The sequence below is a fragment of the Dendronephthya gigantea genome, unplaced genomic scaffold, assembly GCF_004324835.1.
Source record: "Dendronephthya gigantea isolate DGI-Jeju-01 unplaced genomic scaffold, DenGig_1.0 000039F, whole genome shotgun sequence".
Classification (NCBI taxonomy): Eukaryota; Metazoa; Cnidaria; class Anthozoa; order Malacalcyonacea; family Nephtheidae; genus Dendronephthya; species Dendronephthya gigantea.
This window is the reverse complement of record NW_021163049.1, coordinates 119,395-144,059: the sequence shown is the minus strand read 5'-3', so window position 1 is coordinate 144,059 and position 24,665 is coordinate 119,395. Positions and strand designations below refer to the sequence as shown.

Genomic DNA, 24,665 nt, shown 5'->3' with positions numbered 1-24,665 from the left:
CAGAGTTTGCGTGTACCACGCGTGGATGCCTCGCACACAACTCGAGGTTGTCAACAATTTCAAAATGGAGGCAAAAGAAGTCATTTCACCCAGCTTTTGCGCTGCCTACACGTTGTTTCGATATAATATATAATTTATAGACCTTCCGCTCGGGGAATTCGACGAAATATTACCCCCTCGGGAAGATATATCCCTCGGGCGAAGCCCTCGGGATATATCTTCCTTTGGGGGTAATATTTCGTCGAATTCCCCTCGCTCCAGGTCTATAAATGATAATAGAAAACCAACACACACTGACAGATATCTCATGGCTTACAGATAGCATTGACTCATGCAGAGTGAAAGCATTTGAAGAGTGTCCTACAGATGAATGGTCTTCCTAAGAAATTCATAGATCATGCTATGAAGAAACAGCAAAGACATAAACAAGACATGCACTGAAAATCTATCCTCTGTCTGTTTACCATATATTGGTCCAGCTTCGTATAAAATCGTTAGGAATTTAAAAGAAGTTGGAATACGAGTTTACCATTCAAGCAATAACAAATTGTTTCACGCACAAGGATGGCGTCGATGAACATCAGAAACCTGCTGTGTACCGCATTTCATGTGAATTGGTTTACATTGGAGAGACCGGTAGAAATCTCTCAATATATGTCTAAAAGAGCATAAGACGAACTGCGAGAAAGATAAACTGGATAGGTCTGCTCTAACTCACCATGCGTGGACTTATGATCACCGCATTAAATGGAAAGATGCAAGCATTTTAGCGAATGATAAGTATACCGTCTCTCGTAAAATGAGAGAATCTAGTGAAGTCTATATAAACATCAAACTATTGCCCAAGAGGGTAAGCCACTCAGTAGTACGTGGCGTGCTCTTTTCAATGTCTGGTAGCTAAATACCTAGTATACTATATAACATACTATGTAAGCGCCCTGCTAAATACTTGTCTTGGACACGCGCATTAATTAGAACTATTTTTGGTAAGTGAAACCGTTTAATTAATGGCGCGAGGTAACAAATAAGGACTAACGTGATATTTAAGTGAGGTGTAAATTTGTGTTCAGGTAATCGCACTGATGAAGGCCCGGGTTAACGGACCAAAAGCTTTGCTGTATTAAATACTTACATGGTGTATAATCGCAGGAGACTCGTGATTTGCCCTATGAAGTATAAAACTAACGACACCAAGTAGTGATACTTTATTATTCATGATTGGCGACCTGGTTCGTTACACAAAATCAGAGACAGAGTTATCTAATAAACACAGAATAATATTGAGCATTTTTTAACCAAATGGATGATGTATATATCAATTACTATGACACTATCATAGATAATATTGGGCATTATGATTGAGATCATTATCATCAAATTATTAGATTTTCTATCTATAAGCCATATTAAAATGTATTTATAAAAATTCGTCGGGCTAGCTCTAGGAAACCAGGAACTCGCGACGTCTGTTTCGTAAAATGCAATCAGTCATTCTTATTAAAGTACTAAAATTGATGTTCATTACAATTGACTGTTCAATATTTCACAAAGATGAGACGAGACTGCTGGTTTCGGTGTACGGATAGTAAGACGATACATCTAAAAAGAAAAAGTGAAAACAATTACATTTAGGAGTAGTTCACACGAGCCCGAGAGTTAACGAAGCGTGATATAATCACTTATACAGAAACTGGCAGATAAAATGTCAAATCATCGTTATCATTCTTTTCACCGAAAACATTGTTTAGTGTAGTCGGATATACCATGCGCATGTGAAAAAGAATTTTCTAAAAATATTAGTAAAGATATTAAGGAAAGCGATCTAATTTGATGGGTTTCAAATTTCACCTCAAGGTGGCTGATTATACTAAATATTTCGACATATTTTAAAATATGCCTCAAGCTAAACAGACAAACTGCAAACACATGTTGATAATCATGATCTTTTCCCAGGCCTAATAAAATTGTAAACTTGACGTTTTTCCCTGTTCAAACTCTTCTCGCTCACATTTCTGATTACAGGTTCTCCATAAAGGTCAATTATCCTGCGTCACCCAACATGCATTGCGGTAAACAGGAGCTCCAGGATGGCGTCGCTATTCTACCTAAGGTATAACTATTATATGCAGCATCTATTCGCACTCCTCACATGCAAGCACGGTTGTTTTCGAAAGTGTCACTTTCACCTAACATATTTTACGAGACGTACCTGTGAAGACGAATTTGGTTCCAATCGAATAAGAACGCCAACCTGGGTCGCTTTAGTTCCTATTATACCAGCGCAAACATAGTTTTCCGGATTCGGGTCAACATTCTCTAATACGCCACATCCAAATCCAATAAGCTACAAAAAGATACGATAGAAAGTTACAATTTGACAATTTTATGAATATTTTAACGAATGAATTTTCACTGTCACTGTGGCGTATCGATTTGCTTAATTAAGACAATCTTTGTGCTTCAAACAGTATGTTTTATATTATTTCTAATTCGCCGAAGTAGATAATAAATCGAACACACGGGGGCGTCGAATACTTTAGGAATTTAGATTCCGAATTATCGGTTTTAACAATGAGGCTGAAGTTATTATACTGTAAAGAGAAAGAAACTTGTTGATCGCCTGATTGCCATTTTAAGGCACACCTAGTATGTAATATACCACGCAAGCAGCAATACTACAAAAAGATCAAGCAACGGAAAGGGAAAAAACAACGCCCTTGTTATGTTTTAACCAGACACTGGACATAATAACATTTTGGCAACACAATAGCAACATTTTTGCGACCCAAAAGAGCTTGGATGAAATGCTCTCCCCTGCCCACCTTTGGAAATGATTAAAATGCGCATGTAAATTCTGTAGTGGGTCGGTAGCATCTTTGACAGTGGGAGACACAATGCACATGCAGTTAATAGATAATACATGGTTTGGAGACTAAATAAAAGTACAACACAACTCATTAACAATGTTATTGTTCAGGTTTAAAAAATGGTTCCTTTCTCGTCACGTGTCTATTGTATTTTAGCCAAATTTATCAATGGCATTCGCCTTGCTAAGCTCCTCAACCTTAACTTGAAAAATATGTTAATTATAAGATTGCCATTGGTTTAACTGTGTAAAATACAATAGACATGTGATGAGAAAAGAACAATTTTTTGCATAGATCTACCTCAACATAGTTAATGAGTTGTATTGTTGTTTTATGTGGGCTCCAAACCATGTATATTCTATTAACTGTGCACAATGTAACTCATTAGAAGCCTGGGAGGGGAGCTATCCTACAGACAAATGGCTAAACTTGACCCCCAAATGAAGAAACAAAATGGTAGTGTTAGGCGCTGAAATTATTTGCAAGAGTTTAAAGAAAAAGAGTGCGAATGAAAAATCCTTGAACACTGAAAGTCATTTATAAAATAACATGTATATAACGCGTGTTCTGATTGGTTGAAGCCCGTGTTTGGATCAGGCCATCCAAAAACGGAAATTTCGCGGGAATTTAAAAACAAATTTATTATGGTTTGTTATTTTATAAAACAATTACTTAATGGTTTCTGTGTTTGGATGATCTGATCCAAACACTTGGGAATGTTGCTCGAGTTAAGAAAAGCTCGCAAAACACTCGCCTTCGGTTCGTGTTTCGCGCGCTTTTCTTAACTCTCGCAACATTCCCGCGTGTTTGGATCAGGCCATCCAAACACAGAAACCATTACGTAATTGTTTAGTATTACACAACATGCCAATTAACCACCATGCAGTGAATAGTAGGAGTTGCACAAATAAACTACCTATGTTGCTAAATAAAACTCTAAATATAAATATTACGAAAATTATTGGAAAGCCTTCTTTCGCGGTGTAATAGAGTGGGAATAATTTTGAAGAATGGAGCAATGTGGCACGTCATAAATATCTAGATTAGCGAAAATTGTCCCCGTATAGTTCGTTAACAAAAATTGTTTGTCAAATATATTAATAAATTACCTTTGTTTTAACCGTTTCAAAATCCATTGGAAATGCTGCTTGAAACACACTCTGCGACTCTTGACCTGGGCTGAAAGAAAAAAAAGTTATATTATTATTATATCTTTATCATTATTGCAAATGCAAAACATTTGCGTATTTCGTAAAAATAAGCCGCATGATACATTCACTTTGTCTTACACTTTGCCTTTGGAATTCGCACTTATATAGTTATTACATTTTCAATCCTGTGCAAACTGCAACATGTCAACGCGCCCATACACGACCACATCATCTTGTTAAACGGCGAAATAGCAGCGATATTATTAAAATAGGACCAGAATCTACATGTATTAAGTATATTCTTTCCCGAATTCAATCTAAACTTAATCGAACAGGATGAAAAGAAAGGTTTATTTGTTCCTCTTTGGAAAATTGCCGTATCGTGCGAGCGAAATCGAATCCAGCATCGGAAAATTAGCCAAAGCTGTGCACCACAACTCTTGGGAGATAAGACTGGGACGTAGATAAATACGGTCACATACACATTTCAAATACTAGAATATTTCGCGCCATTTCAGACTTGTGACGACGAAAAATAAAAAAAACAACAAAACAAAACCGGGGCGAATTTTTAACTCCGTCGCTGACGCCGGAGTAATTAATAATGATAATAACATAGAATTTGCATAGCTTGACTAAGGGGCTGTTTACATGAGCCCGGTTACCCGAGATTTAACGAAGCGTGAGAGGACTTTGAGGTATTGAAATAAGTCTTTATGACACCAAACAAGAACATGCTATTGTTGTGCTGATTATACGATTGCCAGGATCATGCTATCTGTTCATTTCAATACCTCGAAATCATCTCACGCTTCGTTGAATCTCGGGTAACTGGGCTCATGTAAACAGCCCCTGAATCGTCAGGCTGGCTACGCCACTGGCTATAGCACGCATTTCATATCCAATACTTACTTTGATAATTGTTTCCAGCGAGAGAAGAAATCTTGAGCAGCCATGACTGACGGTTTGAAAAACTTGTTAAGAAAGACTGGTAATTTTAACGTTATTCTCTGATTTATTCCATTTACCCTAAAAAAGAGATATTCTTATAATTAGGCAGGAAATTAAAGGGGCTGTTTACATGTGCCCAGTCCCCACCCCAGATTTAACGAAGCGTGGAATTCTTAAGGCGCTGTTGCACTACGCAATTTCCCTTGCAACTTGCAATGCAATTCTACTCCTGCATGAGGCATCTAAAGTTGTGAAATACGAACTGCTCACATTTTCTCAGCATTTCGGACATTCTATCAGTGGCGTAGCCAGCATCGATAATTGGGGGGGCCCATATTCATATATTCATGTTAATAGACTGTAAAGACAATTGATTTGAAAAGAAATTAATCCTGCGTATCACGAATATATGAATATGGGGCCCCCCAATTATCGTTCTGGCTACGCTACTGCATTCTATACAAATTAACATCTCTCAAAATGGTACCTGCATTGCAAGTTGCAAGGAAAATTGCATAGTGTAACAGCGCCTTTAGGGGCTGTTTACATGAGCCCGGTTACCCGAGATTCAACGAAGCGTGAGATGATTTTGAAGTATTGAAATGAGCAGATAACATGATTCTGGTAGTCGTATAATCACCACAACAATAGCATGTGCTTGTTTGGTGTCATGAAGACTTATTTCAATACCTCAAAGTCCTCTCACGCTTCGTTGAATCTCGGGTAACCGGGCTCATGTAAACAGCCCCTAAGGAGTGCCTGGCACCGGTGCCCAAAGTCAAAACTTGTTCGTAAAACATGCTGAGCGCAGTGCCCTTATTCAATACCACCTCTGGAGGTAGGGTAGTGCCCGCTCTTGGGCATCGTGCCCAATTTAATTTGGAAGCGTCATGTTCAAATTAGGCGCCAGAAAGCGACGGGCACCAGTGCGGCACGTTTTACGTGTTTTTGTGGCTAAACCATTACAAAATTCCAGATTTGTTTCAACATCATTACGTAACCTATGGTAAATCATTACTACTTACGTGAAGTTTATATCCAATATGGGTTGTTCTATAAAGTCATTGTCACATTCCACACTGACTTGTTGTTGTATTTGAGCGCCTCCCTCCACTGTTTGAGCCACCGGCTTTAGTTCAACTTTTAGTTGTAACACATTGTTAAGAAAATTTCGCACTTGAATGCAGTTGCTGCCTTTTCTACATTATTTTTGCAAAAATCTTTTTCTGGCTAATGATAACGCCCAGAATAACAGTTATTCCGATTAGGGAAGACATAATATAAAATAGAAACGATTAACTGAATATGATTTTTCTCAGCGACGGTAACGACCATGCAAAATCATATTCTCGGTCGACTTCATTCTTGAACTTGAATAAGGAATGTGAAAAACTCAAGAATAATTGGAAATGGCTGGCTGAAAAAGCGGTAAATATAATTTTATGTTTAGAATCCACGAATATAATCCTAATTTTATCCAAACGCTGGATAAATAGGGTCAGGGTTTGGATAAAAGTTGAGGTTATATTCGTGGATTCTGGACATGAAATTCACTACCGAAAAAGCATGCTTCTTTCCTTCCTACTCCTCTAAGACAATGACAAAAAATACGAACGATTAATAAATACGGGCTATTTTGAGCGTGAGGTATTAAAAAAAAATGGTAATAAACAGCATAAATAATATATAGTGTGGTTCGATGGTAGTAAGTAAATAAAGTAATTAATTTACCTATAAACACTATTAAAAGGATATTATCTGTAAGTTCACCAGGAAGATGTAAAGTTGTTCGCCAACCTGCAAACTGTGACGACGTTTTGTTACCATAAAATAAACCCAGCCGACCTAAAATTGAAACACATACATTAAGATGGCTGGACATTTAAACTTTGAGGTTCTTGCTGCACGTTGATATGACAAACTCTTGTTTACCAATCTCAAATGTAATTTTTAGTTCTTAGTGCATGTTCATGATAGAGAACTTAAACTTTTTTCAGTATTTCTACTTCAACTGAGTATTTTTGAGAAGTACATATACAGTGTACTTGGGATGACAATCTTCTTTAAAGTCAAGTCTGTTTATACACATATAATAAACATATAAGTTTTTTACATTTTGAACTTGCTTGCTTAATTTTAAAACACGATGTCTAAATATCTCAAGTTAGCCACGCTTCTAAATAATACGAACTAGAGTTCATTTTCAGAAAAAAAAATATGGGAAATTAAGAGAAGACCTCAACAAAGGGCCCTCGCATTGCTACGGGCGCATTGCTACGGGCAGAACCGATGCGCGGAACGGGCTGGACTTCAATTTTAAAAGGAATTGATTCGCACATTAATTTTTTTTTATATTTAAAACACCATTAAAAAATAATTCGCTAGTGGAATTTCAGACATAAAAACACGTTAAAACTGAAACATGCGGACAAGTAAAAACAAACGAAAATTACTTGTTGACGATCAATTGCTAATTAGTTCGAGAGATTTGATATTTTGAGTTTGTGTCCAAGTCTTATTATACACAATTGACTCATATAAGAAGGAGAAAATATAGCCATGCACGAACACCAAAAATGATGATTTTGTGAAGCACCTTAAAATTTGTCAAAATTGAGAACAAGTAATAGACCTTTCCGCACGCGGAGCGTGGGTTTTGCGTGGAAAGATTTGAAAGGATGTGATTGGTTGTCGCAAAACGTCGGAGAGTCGAAGTGCAAACTAATGCCAAAGCCTGTCCGTAGGACCTGATGAGGGATATAGACATGCAGTCATGAAGAGAATACAAACAAGCGGCTACATGTTTACAGGCGCCATTTTGAACACAGGAAAAACAGGAAAAAGGCAGTATGGAGAAAAACAGACCCTGGAGTTGGTCTTCATTTTACATTAGCTGAACCAGCGCCTTCAGGGTCACTGTCAATGACTAACCAAACATTGTATAATTCCTGGCACTCATTGGTTACGGATTCCCTAGTTGGTTTTACTTTCCCAACAAAAACGCTGTGTCCTTCTTAGAAAAAAGTGTCCTTCTTAGTTCTCAAACGCTTTGTAGGAAGCCATTTTGTGTCTGTCGTATGCGCTTGATTTAAATATCAAAAAGTTGAATATATCCGCGGTGCCAAAAGTTGGACTATTTTCAAGGCGTCTAAACGCTTCTAAACTGAACGGATCAGGTAGTATTTTGCCTTTAAATTGCAATCTTTGTGGAAATCGACATTGGTTGAAAGGCTTCATTTTTAGGGTTGCTTTTGCAAACACAACCAAATCTGCCTTTTGGTAGTTCGCTGCAGTTATTCATCTGTCTAGGAGTAAGTTTCTCAGATTATACACATTCATATTGTCCAAGGTTTCATCTGTTATTCCTGTGATATCCATTGTTAGGCTTGTGAAACATATTGTTTTCAATGTTTTGCTTGTCTGAACTTTTTCCCGCGCTGCAAATTAGCCAATCAAATCTTTCCACACAAAACCCACGCGGAAAGGTCTATTGACTTAAGGCTGCTTTCCACTTACGCGTTTTTTATACGCACGTACACGTACGGAAAATTCTAAATGCTTTTAAATTTTTATTATTTAACATCTGGGTCAAATAATACATACTAAAATATGCAGAAGTTACTTCGATTTATTCACTTAGGTAACATGTATAAGGATTTAGACTTTTACGAGCGTTTACGTGCGTATGAAAAATACCAGCCTTTATTAAGAGCCACTGAAAACCATTGTATAAACAAATTATTTAAATAGATAACGACGTGTGATACATCATAAAGACCTACCAAAGTAATCCTTATATTCCGATTTTAATCCAATCTGGAGAATGTCATTTTCGAAAACCACACCCGTATTCTTACACACGAACCTGTAAGCAGAGAGATCAGCGGTAAAGCTTGCACAGTGATATATGCATATTTCATGTTGTATACAGTACCATATACCATATTGCATGTTTTATACAGTACCATATACTATATTGATTTCCATGTTGTATACAGTACCATATATACCATATTGCATGTTGTATTCAGTACCACCATATATGTAAACAATTTGCCATAGTAAAAATGTGGCGCTACGCCGTGAGGAATCACATCTATCCACATCACATCCGCACTCATTATATAGTATTGAAAGTCAAGGCAAGTAATGACTTGGCCGGTTGTATGAGAGCCGGATAGCGCATTCCACCGGAATTCCAACGTGGTTTTTTCAATCGTCTTAAAATCGCCCGTTGTTTGCAAGAACTTTTATCAAATCTTCATATTCCTAAATCGAGGATCTTTTTTAATATTTGTTGGTTCCAAAGATGAAATTCTATCGCTTTTCGAGCATTTTTAGAACGGTTGAAAAAATCGTTATCCGGTGGATAGCGCTATCCAGCCTTCGTACAACCGCGGCCCCTGGTTTCTATTTAATCGTGATGGTCAACATGTCAAAGTGGCTGATGTGATAGAATATTTCTATGCGTGTGCAGTCAACAATGACGCGGACTATTTCTTATCGGTGAAAATGACTACGACAATTACGACTTAAGGCGGTGTTACACTATGCAATTTTCCTTGTAACGCAATTATCATGTTGAGGGATGTTAATTAGTAAAGAGTGTTTGAAATGCTAAGAAAACCTGGCAGATCGTAAGAAATGTTCGTATTTGTCAACTTAGATGCCTCAGGAGTACTGCCTTATTATATGGAAACCAGGCTTTATTGGTTTAATGGCATGCAAGCAACATTCAACTTACTTCTTAAGATTACCCTCGGCGCCTGGGGACAATGTGGTCGGTGCGCTACTGTGGACTGTACTCGAGCTTGTTTCAAATACATCAACCAGCAAACCAGCACTAGCGTTATTTTGCACCACTGGTTGAGGACTTTGATTGTTAATAAGTGCTGGAATCGCGGCCGTGGGTTCTGTTGCTGGCGCAGGTGTGGTAACCGGCTCTGGACTGACATGGCCGTTTATTGTTGGTTTGTTTGCCTCCGCCTCCTCTTCCTCGGTAATACCTGCAGCCAGCGCTTTCTTTTTCTTTAATTTTGCTAACAGAGAGCTCTCCCGCTCAGGAAATGGTGGCATTTCCTCCAGAACAGTTGCCTTTAAATATGGAAAAAGATAATTACCTTGGGAAAATATACAAGCCAGTGTTGTTACAGCTACATACGATATAGCCAACATATTTAGTCTACTTCATTGCATGCCTGATGGTATGTTTGCTGGGATTTAGACTTTTCAAATTGTTGAGGAATTGCTCAGATGTGTTCCTTCAAGCTAGGAAATGAACTGGTCAACATTTTTCGGAACGCTTCTATTGGCACGACTGTAATAAATATCGCGATATAAGAATTACCCGATGTGCTTTGTATCAATAGGAAACCGGCATTAGCTTGGAATATATAAAAGTATACGCAATGTTCAGGTAGATTAAAGGCGTTTGTTCACGTAATTATTTCGATGGAATATATAAAAGTATACGCAATGTTCAGGTAGATTAAAGGCGTTTGTTCACGTAATTATTTCGATTATTTAAATTTTATTTTACCAATACGTCCTGGGTTGCAATGGAGCTCAGCTGGAAATACTCCAAAGCTCGCTGTTGAATTTCGGCATCACTGCTGCGTAAATTGCTGCTTTGTTGAAGAATCTGTAACAGAAAGAAAGGGAAAAAGATTTATTGTTTAAAGTTTCAATTGTTCCATGAACATTGTATAACGTAGAATATTAAAGTTCAAGTTAATTCGCCCGAAAAACTGGTTCCAATTATTTTGTGGTTCAATACTAAAATCAGTCTTGAAATTGCTGACAAAACAAAGGACGTCTGTATACCGGTAAACGTCTCATCATTCTTAGATGATCCCAGACAATTCTCGAACAACTGTGCTATTCCTAAAATCCGAAAGCTCGTTAGCTGCTATATCTAACGTTGCCTACAGTAGATCTATCGTCGTATTGACAAATTTCAACGCAATCCTTTAGATTTGAAGAGCTTCATTTGGCCCTTTTCCTTGCAGCTTTTATATTTCTTTCAATCAATCAATCAATCAATCAATCAATCAATCAATCAATCAATCAATCAATCAATCAATCAATCAATCAATCAATCAATCAATCAATCAATCAATCAATCAATCAATCAATCAATCAATTTTTATTCGTCACTGTTCAGCGAAATTTACAAAATAAGGATATAAATATACAAAAATTTGGATTACACACATTTAAGATTGTCAGTTTCAATCAAGTTATTAGTGAACGGCAACCAGAGGAGCATAAGCTTTCGAGCTGGTTGTGACAAGCGATCGAACCACGGAACATTATTAACTATGATTGAACCATGGACCATGGAGCAAGAACGGGAAATTTTTTATGGGTTTGAAGATACGCGTATTTTAAGCTCCATTTACACTACACTCGATTTAATGGCACGGCACGGCTAAAATGGGTACCCGTGCCCATTTTATCTATGCTCGGCCTTTGTTTTGGTTGCCTGAACACTAATAAAATTGGGTACGGGTACCAATTTTAGCCGTGCCGTGCCGATAAATTGACTGTAGTGTAAACGGGGCTTAATCAACAAGGCCGGTAGAAGACCAACTTAGGTGTCTTTGGTGCTTTTGTTGCTACAGTGGTTATTGGTCGAATCACAAATAATCCTGGGCTAAGTTAGTATATACAGGCGACGTGGAGTGAGCTGAAGGACACAAATGTCTGATGCAGAGAATCGTCATGAAAATATTCGATGCTTTTATTTGAATATCAGATATAAAATCACGATATGTAGAGCGCGGAGGCAAAGCGGGTCTAATGGAAACAAGCTTTTAAAGAAAATGTGACGTTTTTTATGGTCCATGCATGATATTTTATTCACATACCTCTTGAATTTGCTGTTTGATTTCGGGGAAAAGGTTAATGAATTTTACATACGTCGATAAAAGAAGACCTCGCGTAGACGAGGAACACAATGGAAATTTGCTGTGCAGCAAATTAAATTGCACCATCGGACTAGAAAATATAGAGGTTAAAAATATTTTAATGTTCCAGTTTTTAAAACGAACACAAAGTATACATCTTAGTATTAGATTTGCAAAGAGAGTTGCGTGTATGTATACCTAATTCTACTAAACGGAACAATCGTTACCATAGTTTTAACCAAGATTGCATATCTATACTGACGAAGTAAGAAGTATCGCAGATTGACGCACTGTATACTTTTGTAACTTTACCTTGACCTGTGATCTCCAGCGATAAGATTTCCAAATTCGCCAAGAATATACCCGCCTACCCGAACCATATTTTCATGGCAAGTGGGGGATTGTAACGCTTCAAAAACAGTCTTAGCAGCATAACCTTGAATATCATCTCTGTTGATAACAACTTGGATCACGCGGAACCACACCTAAAAAGGCACATCGCACATTACAACGCCATTTTGTGCATGAATGTAGAGGGTTCAATACGCATTTCCTTTTTTACCTACGTAACGCAAGATGAGTTTCAGTAGTTTATTATAAAAGTCATTTGGGTTACTGAATCGCTGAAATGAATATATATGACACCACCTAAAACGACTTGGATAATCCAATTGCGCCAGGCATTGTGCGTTTGGTCAAAGGTATATTAGAATGATGATTAACTTACTCAGGAAAAGACTTACTGAGGGTGAAGGAGGATCGTTAATTTACGTGTCAAATTACATTTTATGAATCATGTAAGAAGGTTAGTACTTATTTGGTGTACTTATGAGCTCAGGATTTTTAATCCAAGTAGCACTTTTTTGTTCCTGAAATTTTTTCAACAAACATTCATAATGCCATGATTTCTCATATCACTTACAGCTGCTATCTGCCCCACCCAATGGCTGGCCTGCACCCCCCCTCCCTACAAAACCGCATGGATCATTACTGCGCTTACCACGACAGCAATATATAGGTTTCAAAGCCAAAATATCAAGTATGTGGCGGATCAATAGCACCATCATTACCATGACTAGCTTGAATAAAGCTTTGAGTCAAATGAAACAGGATAACTTACTTCTTCGCTCACATAGTCTCCAGCGACTCTTATCAAACTAAGGATGGTATCCACATACCATTCATAGTCGGTAGCATACTTTTCGGCCAAAATAGCAACCTTTAAAACCTGTTAAATCACGACATAAAAATGTCAAAACCCAAGGCTCGTCCCAGCTAACTTGATAAGTACGTACGGAATGCCTATATAGGTTACAAATTAGTACGGAAGATAAAGAGGAAAATTCGGTATTAAATTTTCCAATTATATTGCTTTTTGGTATTGCTTTCCGTAAGGTAGTGAGGCGATTTTTTCAGCTCCTGGAACGACTTCTGATATAAGAGTGTGAGAATATGTTTTTGAAGGTACGTGCCTCTTAAGGGCGGTTTTCTACTAAACCGAATTTTTCATGGAACGAAAGTTTTCGCCTGATTTTCTTTTCAATTGTAAGTATTCGACCGTAGCGAATTCCTTTGACCGGTCACAAATGAAAAGAAAACCGAGAGAAAAATTTCAAAAAATTCAGCCTGGTGGAGAACCACCTTTATAGGCTCGTTCGTGGCAGGGATTCGCTTACATGAAAGTATGTGTACACCTTTTTTAGACTGTTATAGAAGTGGCTCTTATCTAGCCTCAAATGCAACAAACGTGTATATTACATGATTTCGGAAACTGATATTGCGATGGTACTACTTTGAGTCACTACTCACACCATGGAATTGTTTTTTAAAGTTTGGGAAACAATGAAAAAAACTGCTTGCTAATAGACATTTTCGATAATTACATCACAACATTACTGTTTTAAAATTAGAACCACTTTAAATGAAATGTATTGCACGCAAATGGATGCATTTACTCTCAAAATCTCACAAAAATTATTCTTTATGCATGTGTTGAAGAAGGTTTTTTGCATCTTTGCACGTACAGTAGTTGTGAGAGTAAATCTTGAAATCCATCTTATTTAAGATGGTTCTAAATTTAAGACAGTAGTGTTGTCACGTAATTATCGAAAAGGTCTATTAGCCCATTTTGAGACGGATATTATCAATGTGTGTTCTCTAAAACATTTCCTAAACCATTATAAAAGAACTAAATGCTAACCATTTCCTCTCGTATGGAGTAATCCGCGTGTTCTAAATACTCTATCATTTCTGAAACAATCTCTTCGGCATTCGTTTTATCACACATAGCGTATAGCAAATCAGCTGCGCGTTGACGTACACTGACATCCCTTTCATCCTAAAATTAAAACAAGGAGAAATTGAACTAACGAAAATTACGTGGGATGAAAAAATGCACTAAATAAAAGTCACAAAAACATTATAACGCAGATCCAAAAATTTTCGAATTGGCGTCGATAATATATAATTATAATATAACACTTATAGTACGCGCGTGCTGATTGGTCTGTACAGAAACACAGGAATTTTCCGAACTTGACAAGAGAAGCGATGTAATGAGAATTTGTAATTGAATCGAATTATAATATTTGTACAAAATTTTTTATTGAGTTATTTTCCGGGAAATTACGTAGAGACTACGTCTGTCTTAAAAGCTACCTTCAAATTTGGCTTCGAATATGGCGGCCAAGTTAGCATTCCAGGTTTTATTACAGGTCCCGTTTACATTACACTCAATTTATCGGCACGGATAAAATTGGAACCCGTACCCAATTTTAATTGTGTTCAGGCTACTAAAACAAATGTAGAGCAAATATGTAATGGGCACGGGTACCCATTTTAGCAGTGCGGTGCCAATAAATTGAGTGTAGTGTAAACGGGACTACAGTTCATTGTATATACCATGCATGCCTTACCGTGTATGCCAAAAATATTACGAGGCTTTGCACACATTTACTGACCTTCAAGGCCTTGACAATCGTTTCTTGATGTTTTCTCACAGCGTCACTCGAGTAATCTGACTGAGACATCGCACAGAGTCCTTCCAAGGCTAAATATCTAAAGCACAAACATGACGTGGTGAACATCCTGTGTTACACCCCACACACTAAATCACTGTAAACTTACCTTAAATTGGTCTCTTTGTGGGTTAAAAATTGTCCAAGCTGGTTGCAAGCCCTTATAAGTAAACTTGGTTCACTATAAATAGATGTATGTATTGTGGCAGACTGCATGGCACCGTTAATTATTAATCATATGGGGTTTATTTTCAATCGAAGACAAGGAGCGTACGTAGTTGGGGGACAGTGTGCGTGTTCATTGTGTGTGATGCTGCATATTACTTCATTAAATATATTAAATTTTGGGATTGTGTCGAGGAGGCGGCATTCTCGACAGTAAATTTAAGGAAGAGTAAGGGTTAATTATTTAAAGTCAGAGATCAAGGAAAGTGAAAATACTGTGGAAACATAATTTGCGAGTAATATATACAAGGTGTCTCAAAAAAAACGAAAACTATTGAAATCACCCATAACAATGTAATTGTTTGAATGACTAAGCACTCTATTGGGACCCAGAAGCGTATAGATAGCGAGTAACATATAGATAAAAATCTATCAACCCTACTACAATATTTTACATATTCTTCAAGTTCTCATTCGAAAAAGGGCAGGGTGCTGACACAGTTTAAAATACCACTGGAGATTGTTTAACCTTTATCGTGATTAATAATAAGTATTCACTAATCTTTTCTTTGCTAAGGCTGGATTTCCAATTACAGAGAAATAGTTCGCTAGCGAAATATTTGTATATTTTCTTTAGATATTTAACAGCATAAATAAATTAGTTCAACATGACTGTTCTCAATTCAAAAGAAAATATGCAAATATTTCGCGAGCGAACTATTTCTCTGTAAGTGGAAATCTACCCTTATATGCAATTTCTGGAAACGTTATATGAAAATTGATAATTCAAGAACTAAACTCCCTAGTGTAGCTCTGAAATAAGAGGTACTAAAAGCTCCTGTCCACCAAATTAGAGAATTCTGTCACTAAATGGTCACTATATAAGGGACTACGGAATAATCTTACCAGTCCATGTGAATGATCAAACTGATGGCTTCGAATAACACTGCATTTTTGGCGTTTGAATGCTGCACTTTTTTCGACTTCGGTGGCTCCTGAATTAACAAAGAATTTGAAAGAGGTTCTTAGCAGAAGGGATATACTTTAGAATTTTATTATTCGTCGAACAATTGAGAGCGTTGGTATGCGATGGTATGCTGTTACGCGATTTATATCTTAGAACAATTATGAATATATACAACTAGATATGGAGTACTAACATCATGGATAGTTAAAAAACATTATGATTTTATTATCCATGCTAACATTAAGGCTGCATGATGATTAAAGTGGAAGTCAAATCCGTATGTAAGCAATCGGTTTGTTTACATTTTGAACTTCTACATTTTTTGAATTACAACGTGCTGTTTGAATATTGACTCCTCCGCAGTCCCTTAGCCGGATATTTATAGATCAGTGGATGGTGATATAATGATATTTATAGATCAGTGACTAGGAAAAGTCTCTAGGTCTGAAATATATAGCAACATTTAGGTTCGCTATGCATTTAAATGAATATGATTAGTGTTTTTGATGAGAAAAATTCGAAACATTCGAAATTTGGGCAAAATATTTTATGTGAAAACCTCACATTGTTATGAGAAAAACGGACTGGACTTGTAAATTAAATATATAGGTACTAAATACACGCCACAGTCTTGGACCGGGGAACATTTTTATTATACAGTACTCCCAATAAGTTCGACCTACAGTTTTAAAACGTCTGTCTGGTAATAATTCCACATATATTTAGTGAATCTCTACTACACGAGTTCAATCCACGAGATTACATTTAACTTCCAATTTCAACCAACCTGTGCTTTATTAAGAATGGCTTCAAGAGCTTCATTTAATCTTCCTAATGTTGCAGGATCATCAACTACGAAAAAACTTTCATCAGCATTTAATATCGCTAAACTACGATCAATTTTCATAAGATATCACATAATTCTCTTTTAAAAGTAAAAATCCAAAAGGAATCACAACGCAAGAACTACTTCCTAATTGGTTAGTTTTAATTAGATTAGTATGTTGATTTCCGGTTAGTTCAACTACTGTAAATAAAGGTCAAATTCCTAACAGCTGAAAAGTTAGCTAAAAGGCCAAGACGGTTCGAATAGGTGATATTTCGAAACTCGTATTTATGGTGTGTTCTATAAATCGTGCATCTTGAAGTGATAGTGATGATGCATATAGGACTCAGGTATTACGAATTAATATTTAAAATAATTCATAATTGTTCAGTAATTTGTCCATAAAATAATATTCTCACCTGGAGGTGGATAAAGTTGTAATAATTTTAGAAGTTTAACACAGAGCCAGGGTGCTGGTACAAAATAGTACGTGTAGTCCTGAAGATCTGTGTATGATGCTGTCACAATCTAAAGACGTACAGATGGAAATTAAAAAACTGCGTAGTAAAACCTTTCTTGCATTCATGCTGTTTTGCTGTTTCTGGCCTAACAAAACAATGTTCCTGCAAGGATAGCTGAAATATGGCACACGTTAAATTTTCGAACTGCTAATGTAGTTTATTTCAAACACGCTATTGAATCATACATTTTACACTAATCGTTTTAAATAGCGTGCATCAGGTTCAGGGTTCACTAAAAACTTCTAACTTGTGAAAACATTGCGTAACTATTACTAGAAATACATGCATGCAGCAACCCCTCGCTATTTCAAACCAAGTACATAAATTTCTGAGCTAACCTGACCTGAACGTATATTATGAAATGACACAAAACTAAAATTATATTATACCGAGTATATTATAGCTAATATTTACATCATTCGATACAGAAATAATCATGAGGCTAGTGTAAACATTGGCCGTTCAATTTTGATGCATTATGGATTTATGCTATAGCAGCAATTAAGAAATGGTTTTTAAAATTGAAGTTTCAAATGATTAAAAGTAAAACAGTACAAAATCTTCAGAGATAAAGAAAAAACCTCAATGTTATTTTATTCTGTGATTGCACGCAGTCGACGGCTAAACGTTTTATGCTTATAGTGTCTATTTTTTATATCAACATTCAAATTAAACTTTCAAAAACACTTTTTAAAGTTAAAGCAAAGGTGTAATAGCCTTTCACAGTTTTATGCGTTTGCATAAAAAGCTGAAAATTATACAAAGCAGAAAATTAAACAAATAAACAGCATACAAAGCCTCTGGAGATTATACAAATCCTTACCGCGAAACAAAATCCGAAATAAACAAAGCAAACGCGTACTCTTTGAAAATACTTATATAAGCTCGCAGATTATGAATTATTTCTCTTACACCGCTTTGTGTTTCTTTATAATATTTTTTATAATATAACATTTATAGTACGCGCGTGCTGATTGGTCGAGAAGCGTGTTTCTATTTAACAATTTGACAACGAGTCCGAGTTGTCTATGAGCGAATCGGTCAACGAAGGCTTTTAGTATACACCCTGTACCTAGATATATTAATTTCGAGAAAATAATCGATACACCGCAATTACACCGAAAAATAATCTAATTAATTCAATTTTATACGGTCGCGCGAGCGAATTTTTCCCAAACGTTCACCATCACGAATAGACAATGGTGGAGTAGCCAATCAGAATGTAGGATTTATAATAGACAGTAGTCGGGTGTATACTAAAACTGTATAGAAACACAGGACTTTTCCCGCCGAACTTGTAAGTAATGCAATGAGAATTTGTAATTGAATCCATTAATAATATTTGTACAAAATCTTTTTTTGAGTTATATTATAAAAGAAATTTTTTTCCTGTGTTTCTATACAGTTTTAGTATACACCCGACTATCGTCTATTACAAATCCTACATTCTGATTGGCTACTCAACCATCGTCTATTCGTGATAGTGCACGTTTGGGAAAAATTCGCTCGCGCGACCGTATAAAATTGAATTAATTAAATTATTTTTCAGTGTAATTGCGGTGTATCGATTATTTCCTCGAAATTAATATATCTAGGTACAGTGTGTATACTAAAACAATTAGACAACTCGCCTTCGTTGCCTATGAGCGGATAGTCAACTCAGGCTTCGCCTTCGTTGACTATTCGCTCATAGACAACTCGGACTCGTTGTCTAATTGTTAAATAGAAACACTTGTGGGAGTTTGGGAGAACTCGAAATAACGTGAAAAAATTTGCCTTACGGGTTCGTTTTCCCAATGATTATTTCTCGTTCTCCCAAACTCCCACGCGTGTTTCTAAAACTGTATAGAAACACGGAAATGTTTTCTGTCTTGAATATGTCTTTTTAAAGGAGTTTACGAAATGACAGTTAAATTGCTGACGTTCTCATTGAAATACAAACTTTTTATCTTGGCCAATCAGAACGTTGTTGATTACTTGCGCATGCGCATAACTTACAAAACCTTAACCGCCCAACGTCGACCGTCCATGACGGAATTAGCACCCTCGCAAGCGCTCTGCGCCCACTCGGGGATTAAACTAATTTTTTTACTTAAGGTGGCTTGTGGTTATGAAACAATTCAGGAATTTGGACAAATTTGACATACGGTCTGAATGCACGCTAATTTTGTTCTGCAAAAATAATCTTATATCCGAGAACTCCCGGTAGGGCATCTTTGTTCTCTATGGTAAAGTTACAATTTGCATGGCTTGTTATACGTACTCTGCTTAGGCGCCCCACAGCTACTTGGACACATCCTTGAAATTCATCCGGACTACGTTGAACAAGTGAATGTATTAGACTCGTCGCAGAGGTCACCACACCCTACACAAATGTTTAATCATTAATTAAACACATTACTCGGCAAAATTTGTATACTTTTGTCTCACACACGGAAATTGCTACCACATTCAGAGCGAAAATAGTAATAATTTCCACGGGCAATAATTTCGACATTTTGCAACCAGACTTTACATTTTTACTATGCAAATTTGAAAGACGATATTTTACGCGTCTTACCACATTTCGCGGCCAAATTTACAATTTTAGTATGCTCAAAAACCACGACCAGTCACCCATTTAAAAAAGTAAAGTAAAAAACCAATCCCGAAAACGGATAGAAGACACCTTGAGCGTCAATAAATAAATCAAACAAGACACCGGCATTCTTCTAAAGCCATTCTATTTAAATGTGACCTAATTCACGAAATCTCGTTAAGTATAAACCTCATTGATTATTCATGCGTTTCACAAATATATGTTGAAGCTCAACATGTCTTTTATTTTCGGAATTTGTTTTTTACTTTACCTAGTATGCTCTTTACAGGTATAGTTTTTATCGTTATAACAGGCTAAAATAGTCAAACATGTACATTGTCCTTTCAATAAAAAATGGTGCGGAATAGAAAACACAATGAAATCCATACCATAAAGTGAAATGATTAAAATAAGAAAAACTTATTCATATAAAAATATTCCATACCAGATGTTTATCATTTAACAATTGCACAATTCTTGACGTCCAGTCAGCTTGATGGAGAACGTCTTTTTTGATGCGATACAAATGCAAAAGGCACAATGCTGCACACTGTTTGACGCTGTCTGATGTCTCTCCAGATATTATCAATTTGGGGACTTCACTACTAAATGCCTCGACCATTTCGGTGTTTCCAATATTTGCAATGCATTGCAATGCTAGATTGACATGTACCGGATTACGATTCGCTAAATCATTCTTGATGTTTTGAATTATAAGACGCATTAGGTCGCTGTTGGCACTTATTAAAACGGAGATGAAGAGGTAACCCTGTGAGGCGATAAAATTGATTTAGTACGTTCAGTACAACAATGTGTCAATAAAATCAAGGACAAAGTGATTCATATTGTTAACTAGGAGTTATAAAAAGGGCTGCTGTTTAGTGTGGCATTGCAATAAAAACAATGCCAATTCATAAAATATACACCCATAGTATAATGCCTTATCTTACTTTCAGTGGAGTAATATGAATGAATTACTGTGAGACTCTCATGCAGTGTGATGCACACACTTCATGCAAAAGGCTATCAAAAATATTTTGAAAACAATTACATGATTATTCATCTTCTCCACTAAATTGCTTGAAATTAAATATACCTTGTTTGTTTTACAATTAGTTATTTGCTTATACTACCAGTGGGTTTCTGGGTTTGACATAATGTAAAAGGAAAGACTGGGTGGTAAGCTTTATACATATTTTCACCACATTGCACATTTATCATGAATAATTTAATACAATCCAATTTATATGCTAATATCAATCACACTATAGGAAATAAAATTGCAATGCTGACCAAAAACAGCACAGTATTGGTGTATTTGCTGTTGACTATCAAGCACAAAACCTATCAGGAAACTACTGAAACCTGGCAACATGGTGAATATCTCAAACTAATCAGATTGCAAGAGCCAGTTATTCAAAGCTAGGTTAGCACTAACCCTAGGTTAAATCTTAATCAAGCATTTAAGTTTATGACTTCTATTGGTCAAGAAAATATTTATGAAAAAAGATATGGGCAATTCTCTGGTCACACATGTTACATTGCTGTTTCTTCAGGCTTCATATTTTTCATGTAACAATATGGAATAGCATTGTCACATGTGTGACCATACAATAACCCATATTCAACTTTGTAAACAAGTGATTAAAAAAAGTAATGTAAAGATTTGCCTTAACCCAGGGTTAGACTAACCAGCTTTTGAACAACTGGCCCCAGATAGTTAACAGAATATTAATTTATATACAGAACGGCCATAATTATAATACTTACTATTTGTTTTTCTGTGTACTTATTCGATGACAACAAGTTGACAGCCTCCATGTGCCCAAAATCAATGTCATGTCCAAGCAGAAATATGAATAATAGCTTGCATACATACTTCTTCTTCTGATAACCATCAAGCTGCTTATCACCTGAAGTAAATTCAATATATATGTTTTTTCCCTTTTTTTAAAGAAATACCACATTTTGTTATTCAGTCAACACAGATATGAAGGCAAATTTGTGGCACCAGTTTTCCCACAGGCATGAGATCTTCTAGTGATTAGCATATTCATTGCATTTGAAGGGAGAAAACACAAGGATAGAAACACCTCAAAACAAATATTATATGATGATTTAGTGAAAACATAAGATTACTAGGGGTGCTTTCCTTTAAGTGGCCAAAATGGTCAAAACTGTCATATTTTGAATTGAAATTAAATCTTTTGTAAAAAATGAAGCCGTGAAACTGAATTTCTTGTCCTAGGCATGTGTAAATGACAATATACTTTAATGTAGTGTTTTTGAAACACTCTAAAATACCAGTAGTCTCTGCCTATACTGAAATTTAATGGGCTGATTTGGTCGTTTTTACCATATAAATGAAAGAGAGGACAAAACGTGTAGCTGCTTGCAAAAAAATACAGGAATCAAACATATACCTCTACAATTTGCAAGATAACTACTCTTGCATTATAGACTACCTTTTGACAGCCTCGTACCCAGGCGCTTTATTGGAAAACATGACGGGACGGGAGAGCAAAGCTTCATTTGTCGTGTCCTCCCCAAGCACCCCTGTGCGCTCGCACATCTCAGCCACAGATCTCTATATTATGCTGAATGCAGCCTTTATGTTTTCTAATAAAGCGCCTGGGCACAAGGCTGACCTTTTGATCTATGCAAGATAATCCAATCAATTCACCACAGCGGAAAAGAGCGTACCAATATTAGTATGTCGTAAAATGCAGAAATTGCAGAGCCCTGAAAAGTTCGCAAATTTGTATACTTTTCTTTAATGCACAGAAATTGTCACCACATTCAGGTCCAAAATGGTGCAAACCAAACTTTGCATTTTTACTAATTTTGGATTGGATTATCTTGCATAAATAAAAAAGTAGTCTACAATGCAAAAGGTCTATTGTTTGCCTTTAGCTAAGTCTTGGGGCATTTGGAGCAAAATTTACTAATGAAGGAGACAATGACTGCATGTGCATTGTCTACAAAAGTGTCTGTATGTCATTTATTTATAAATTGTTTCATAATGTTGTCTGCAATCATATGTGTACAATGTTCACTTCTGTGGCCTCAGCAATAATTCATTAAAATGCATTTAGTGATGATTTGTTTTGACTAATTCATTATATAATATAAAGCTGTGGATAAAAACATGTGCCTATTTAACATATACACTCTTGTTATCCAGTACATGTCATGTCTGCAAGAACAAATGTTTGAATTCGCTTGCATGCAATTTTTTTTGCCTGCCTGGAACAAATGCAAACTTTCACTCCTAAAAATGTTATAGTAGATCTATTTTGGTTTTATATACCGAATAGGTAGCAAGTTCGATTCTTACAGTGAAATGCAGTTAAAGTGTTTATTCCTTTTTTATTCTAGGTTGATTTTCAAAAATACATTTATCTGTGTGGCTGAACCGTGACATAGTGTAATGATTTAAATCTGTGAATTCTGCCAAATTCACATATTGGTTACACAAGAGGGCTCCTAGACTTGACTTGACATGACTACCTGTTTTGCAACATAACCATTTGAAACCTAGCACTTCACAGTGAACTTTCTCTGTAGGAGACCGGATTTGGACAAACCAATGTTGTGAAACAAATTGTGTGCCTGTCATAGAAGTCTTGTGTATCCATGAATTTACTATATGAGCATTGTGTCTATTCATGCTTTGATATGACTTGATTCTAGCTATGAAAGCCTGCAATTGGAGCCTGGCCATCTTTCAACAAAAGAGATTCAAGCTGGTGGCATAAGACGTAAAAATTATCAATATATTATATTTAGTACTTGTGCATGGGATTTGTAGAAGCATGAACTTGAAAAACAAAAATGATCAGAACCCTTCAAGTTTACGCCAGAGGAAGATAGTTTAAAACAAAATACATCACATATATGCATTTAGTGTACATTAAAGGATCATTGCTAGAAATGGAATCAAATATCGAAGTCAATATAAGATTGAAAATCTATATAACATACACTATGCAAATATTATGGCAAGGGAGGGTAATGAAGAAATAAATGAGTATAAAAGAATACATTTCTGGCTGTTCAGGCTTCATGAATGTTGAGAGAATCTCATATTGGTTATCGTTTCTCGTTATTACGTAAAACATGGCTAATCGAACTGAACCAACCTTTGAATTTCGATCTTATATTTGCAAGTTCCTTATTGATCCGTTTAAGTTCCGACTCCCTTGATTTACCTAAAGAGAAAATGAAGAAATCTCACTCGACATATGCTCAATATTAAAAATAAGGGCCTTTATTTTGATTTATATTATAAAATACTACAGGAAGTATACTACAACAGCGAAGGATACGTGAAAAATACACATTTGTAATAGCTTTAATATATTAAATACTTACAATTCCTGATGTCGGATATAAAAACAGACAGACCGCGCATCCCTTCCCCTTTGACGGCCGGCATTTTTATATAATTCTTCAAATCCCTGAGTACTATCAAAACGTGTAAATGTCGAATTGCTTCGATGGAAGGGCAGCCACTCTTGTCTCTGCTGCAATATAATTGAGAATTCTTACTTCAAGCTTTTAGTAAACTCCGAGAGAAACTACGAAGTACATCTGAATCCAAGACGCGTCAAATGTTATAACAAGAATGTAAAAACATCGAATAGACGAAATGTTGGCAATAAATGTCCAAAACCGTGCGATGCCAAAACAGCGAAATAACCAACAAGAACTC

General features: G+C 36.2%; 1 protein-coding gene across 1 annotated transcript; it reads right to left on the bottom strand.

The window, feature by feature from the left end:
- Nucleotides 1-1,190: 1,190 nt before the first annotated feature.
- On the bottom strand, nt 1,191-24,665 carry LOC114526505 (AP-2 complex subunit alpha-2-like). Its single transcript, XM_028548119.1, has 23 exons — nt 24,326-24,665; nt 24,094-24,162; nt 21,722-21,864; nt 20,397-20,720; nt 19,637-19,738; nt 17,272-17,380; nt 16,814-16,878; nt 15,966-16,054; nt 15,004-15,075; nt 14,838-14,934; nt 14,078-14,215; nt 12,998-13,105; nt 12,190-12,362; nt 11,839-11,968; nt 10,509-10,610; nt 9,714-10,063; nt 8,752-8,834; nt 6,725-6,814; nt 5,995-6,118; nt 4,931-5,047; nt 3,977-4,046; nt 2,210-2,344; nt 1,191-1,599 (listed from the first exon to the last, which is right to left on the bottom strand). The coding sequence occupies exons 1-23, from the start codon at nt 24,387-24,389 to the stop codon at nt 1,522-1,524; spliced, it is 2,832 nt and encodes a 943-aa protein (XP_028403920.1). The 5' UTR covers nt 24,390-24,665; the 3' UTR covers nt 1,191-1,521.

What these genes read in the sequence shown, in the direction of transcription:
- LOC114526505 (XM_028548119.1), bottom strand. Translation starts at nt 24,389, where the DNA reads ATGCCGGCCGTCAAAGGGGAAGGGATGCGCGGTCTGTCTGTTTTTATA. An exon ending in ACTCCATACGAGAGGAAATG is followed by an intron (nt 13,106 to 14,077) that starts GTTAGCATTTAG and finishes GTGATTTAACAG; the next exon opens with GTTTTAAAGGTTGCTATTTT. An exon ending in ATATTGGATATAAACTTCAC is followed by an intron (nt 5,048 to 5,994) that starts GTAAGTAGTAAT and finishes TCTCTTTTTTAG; the next exon opens with GGTAAATGGAATAAATCAGA.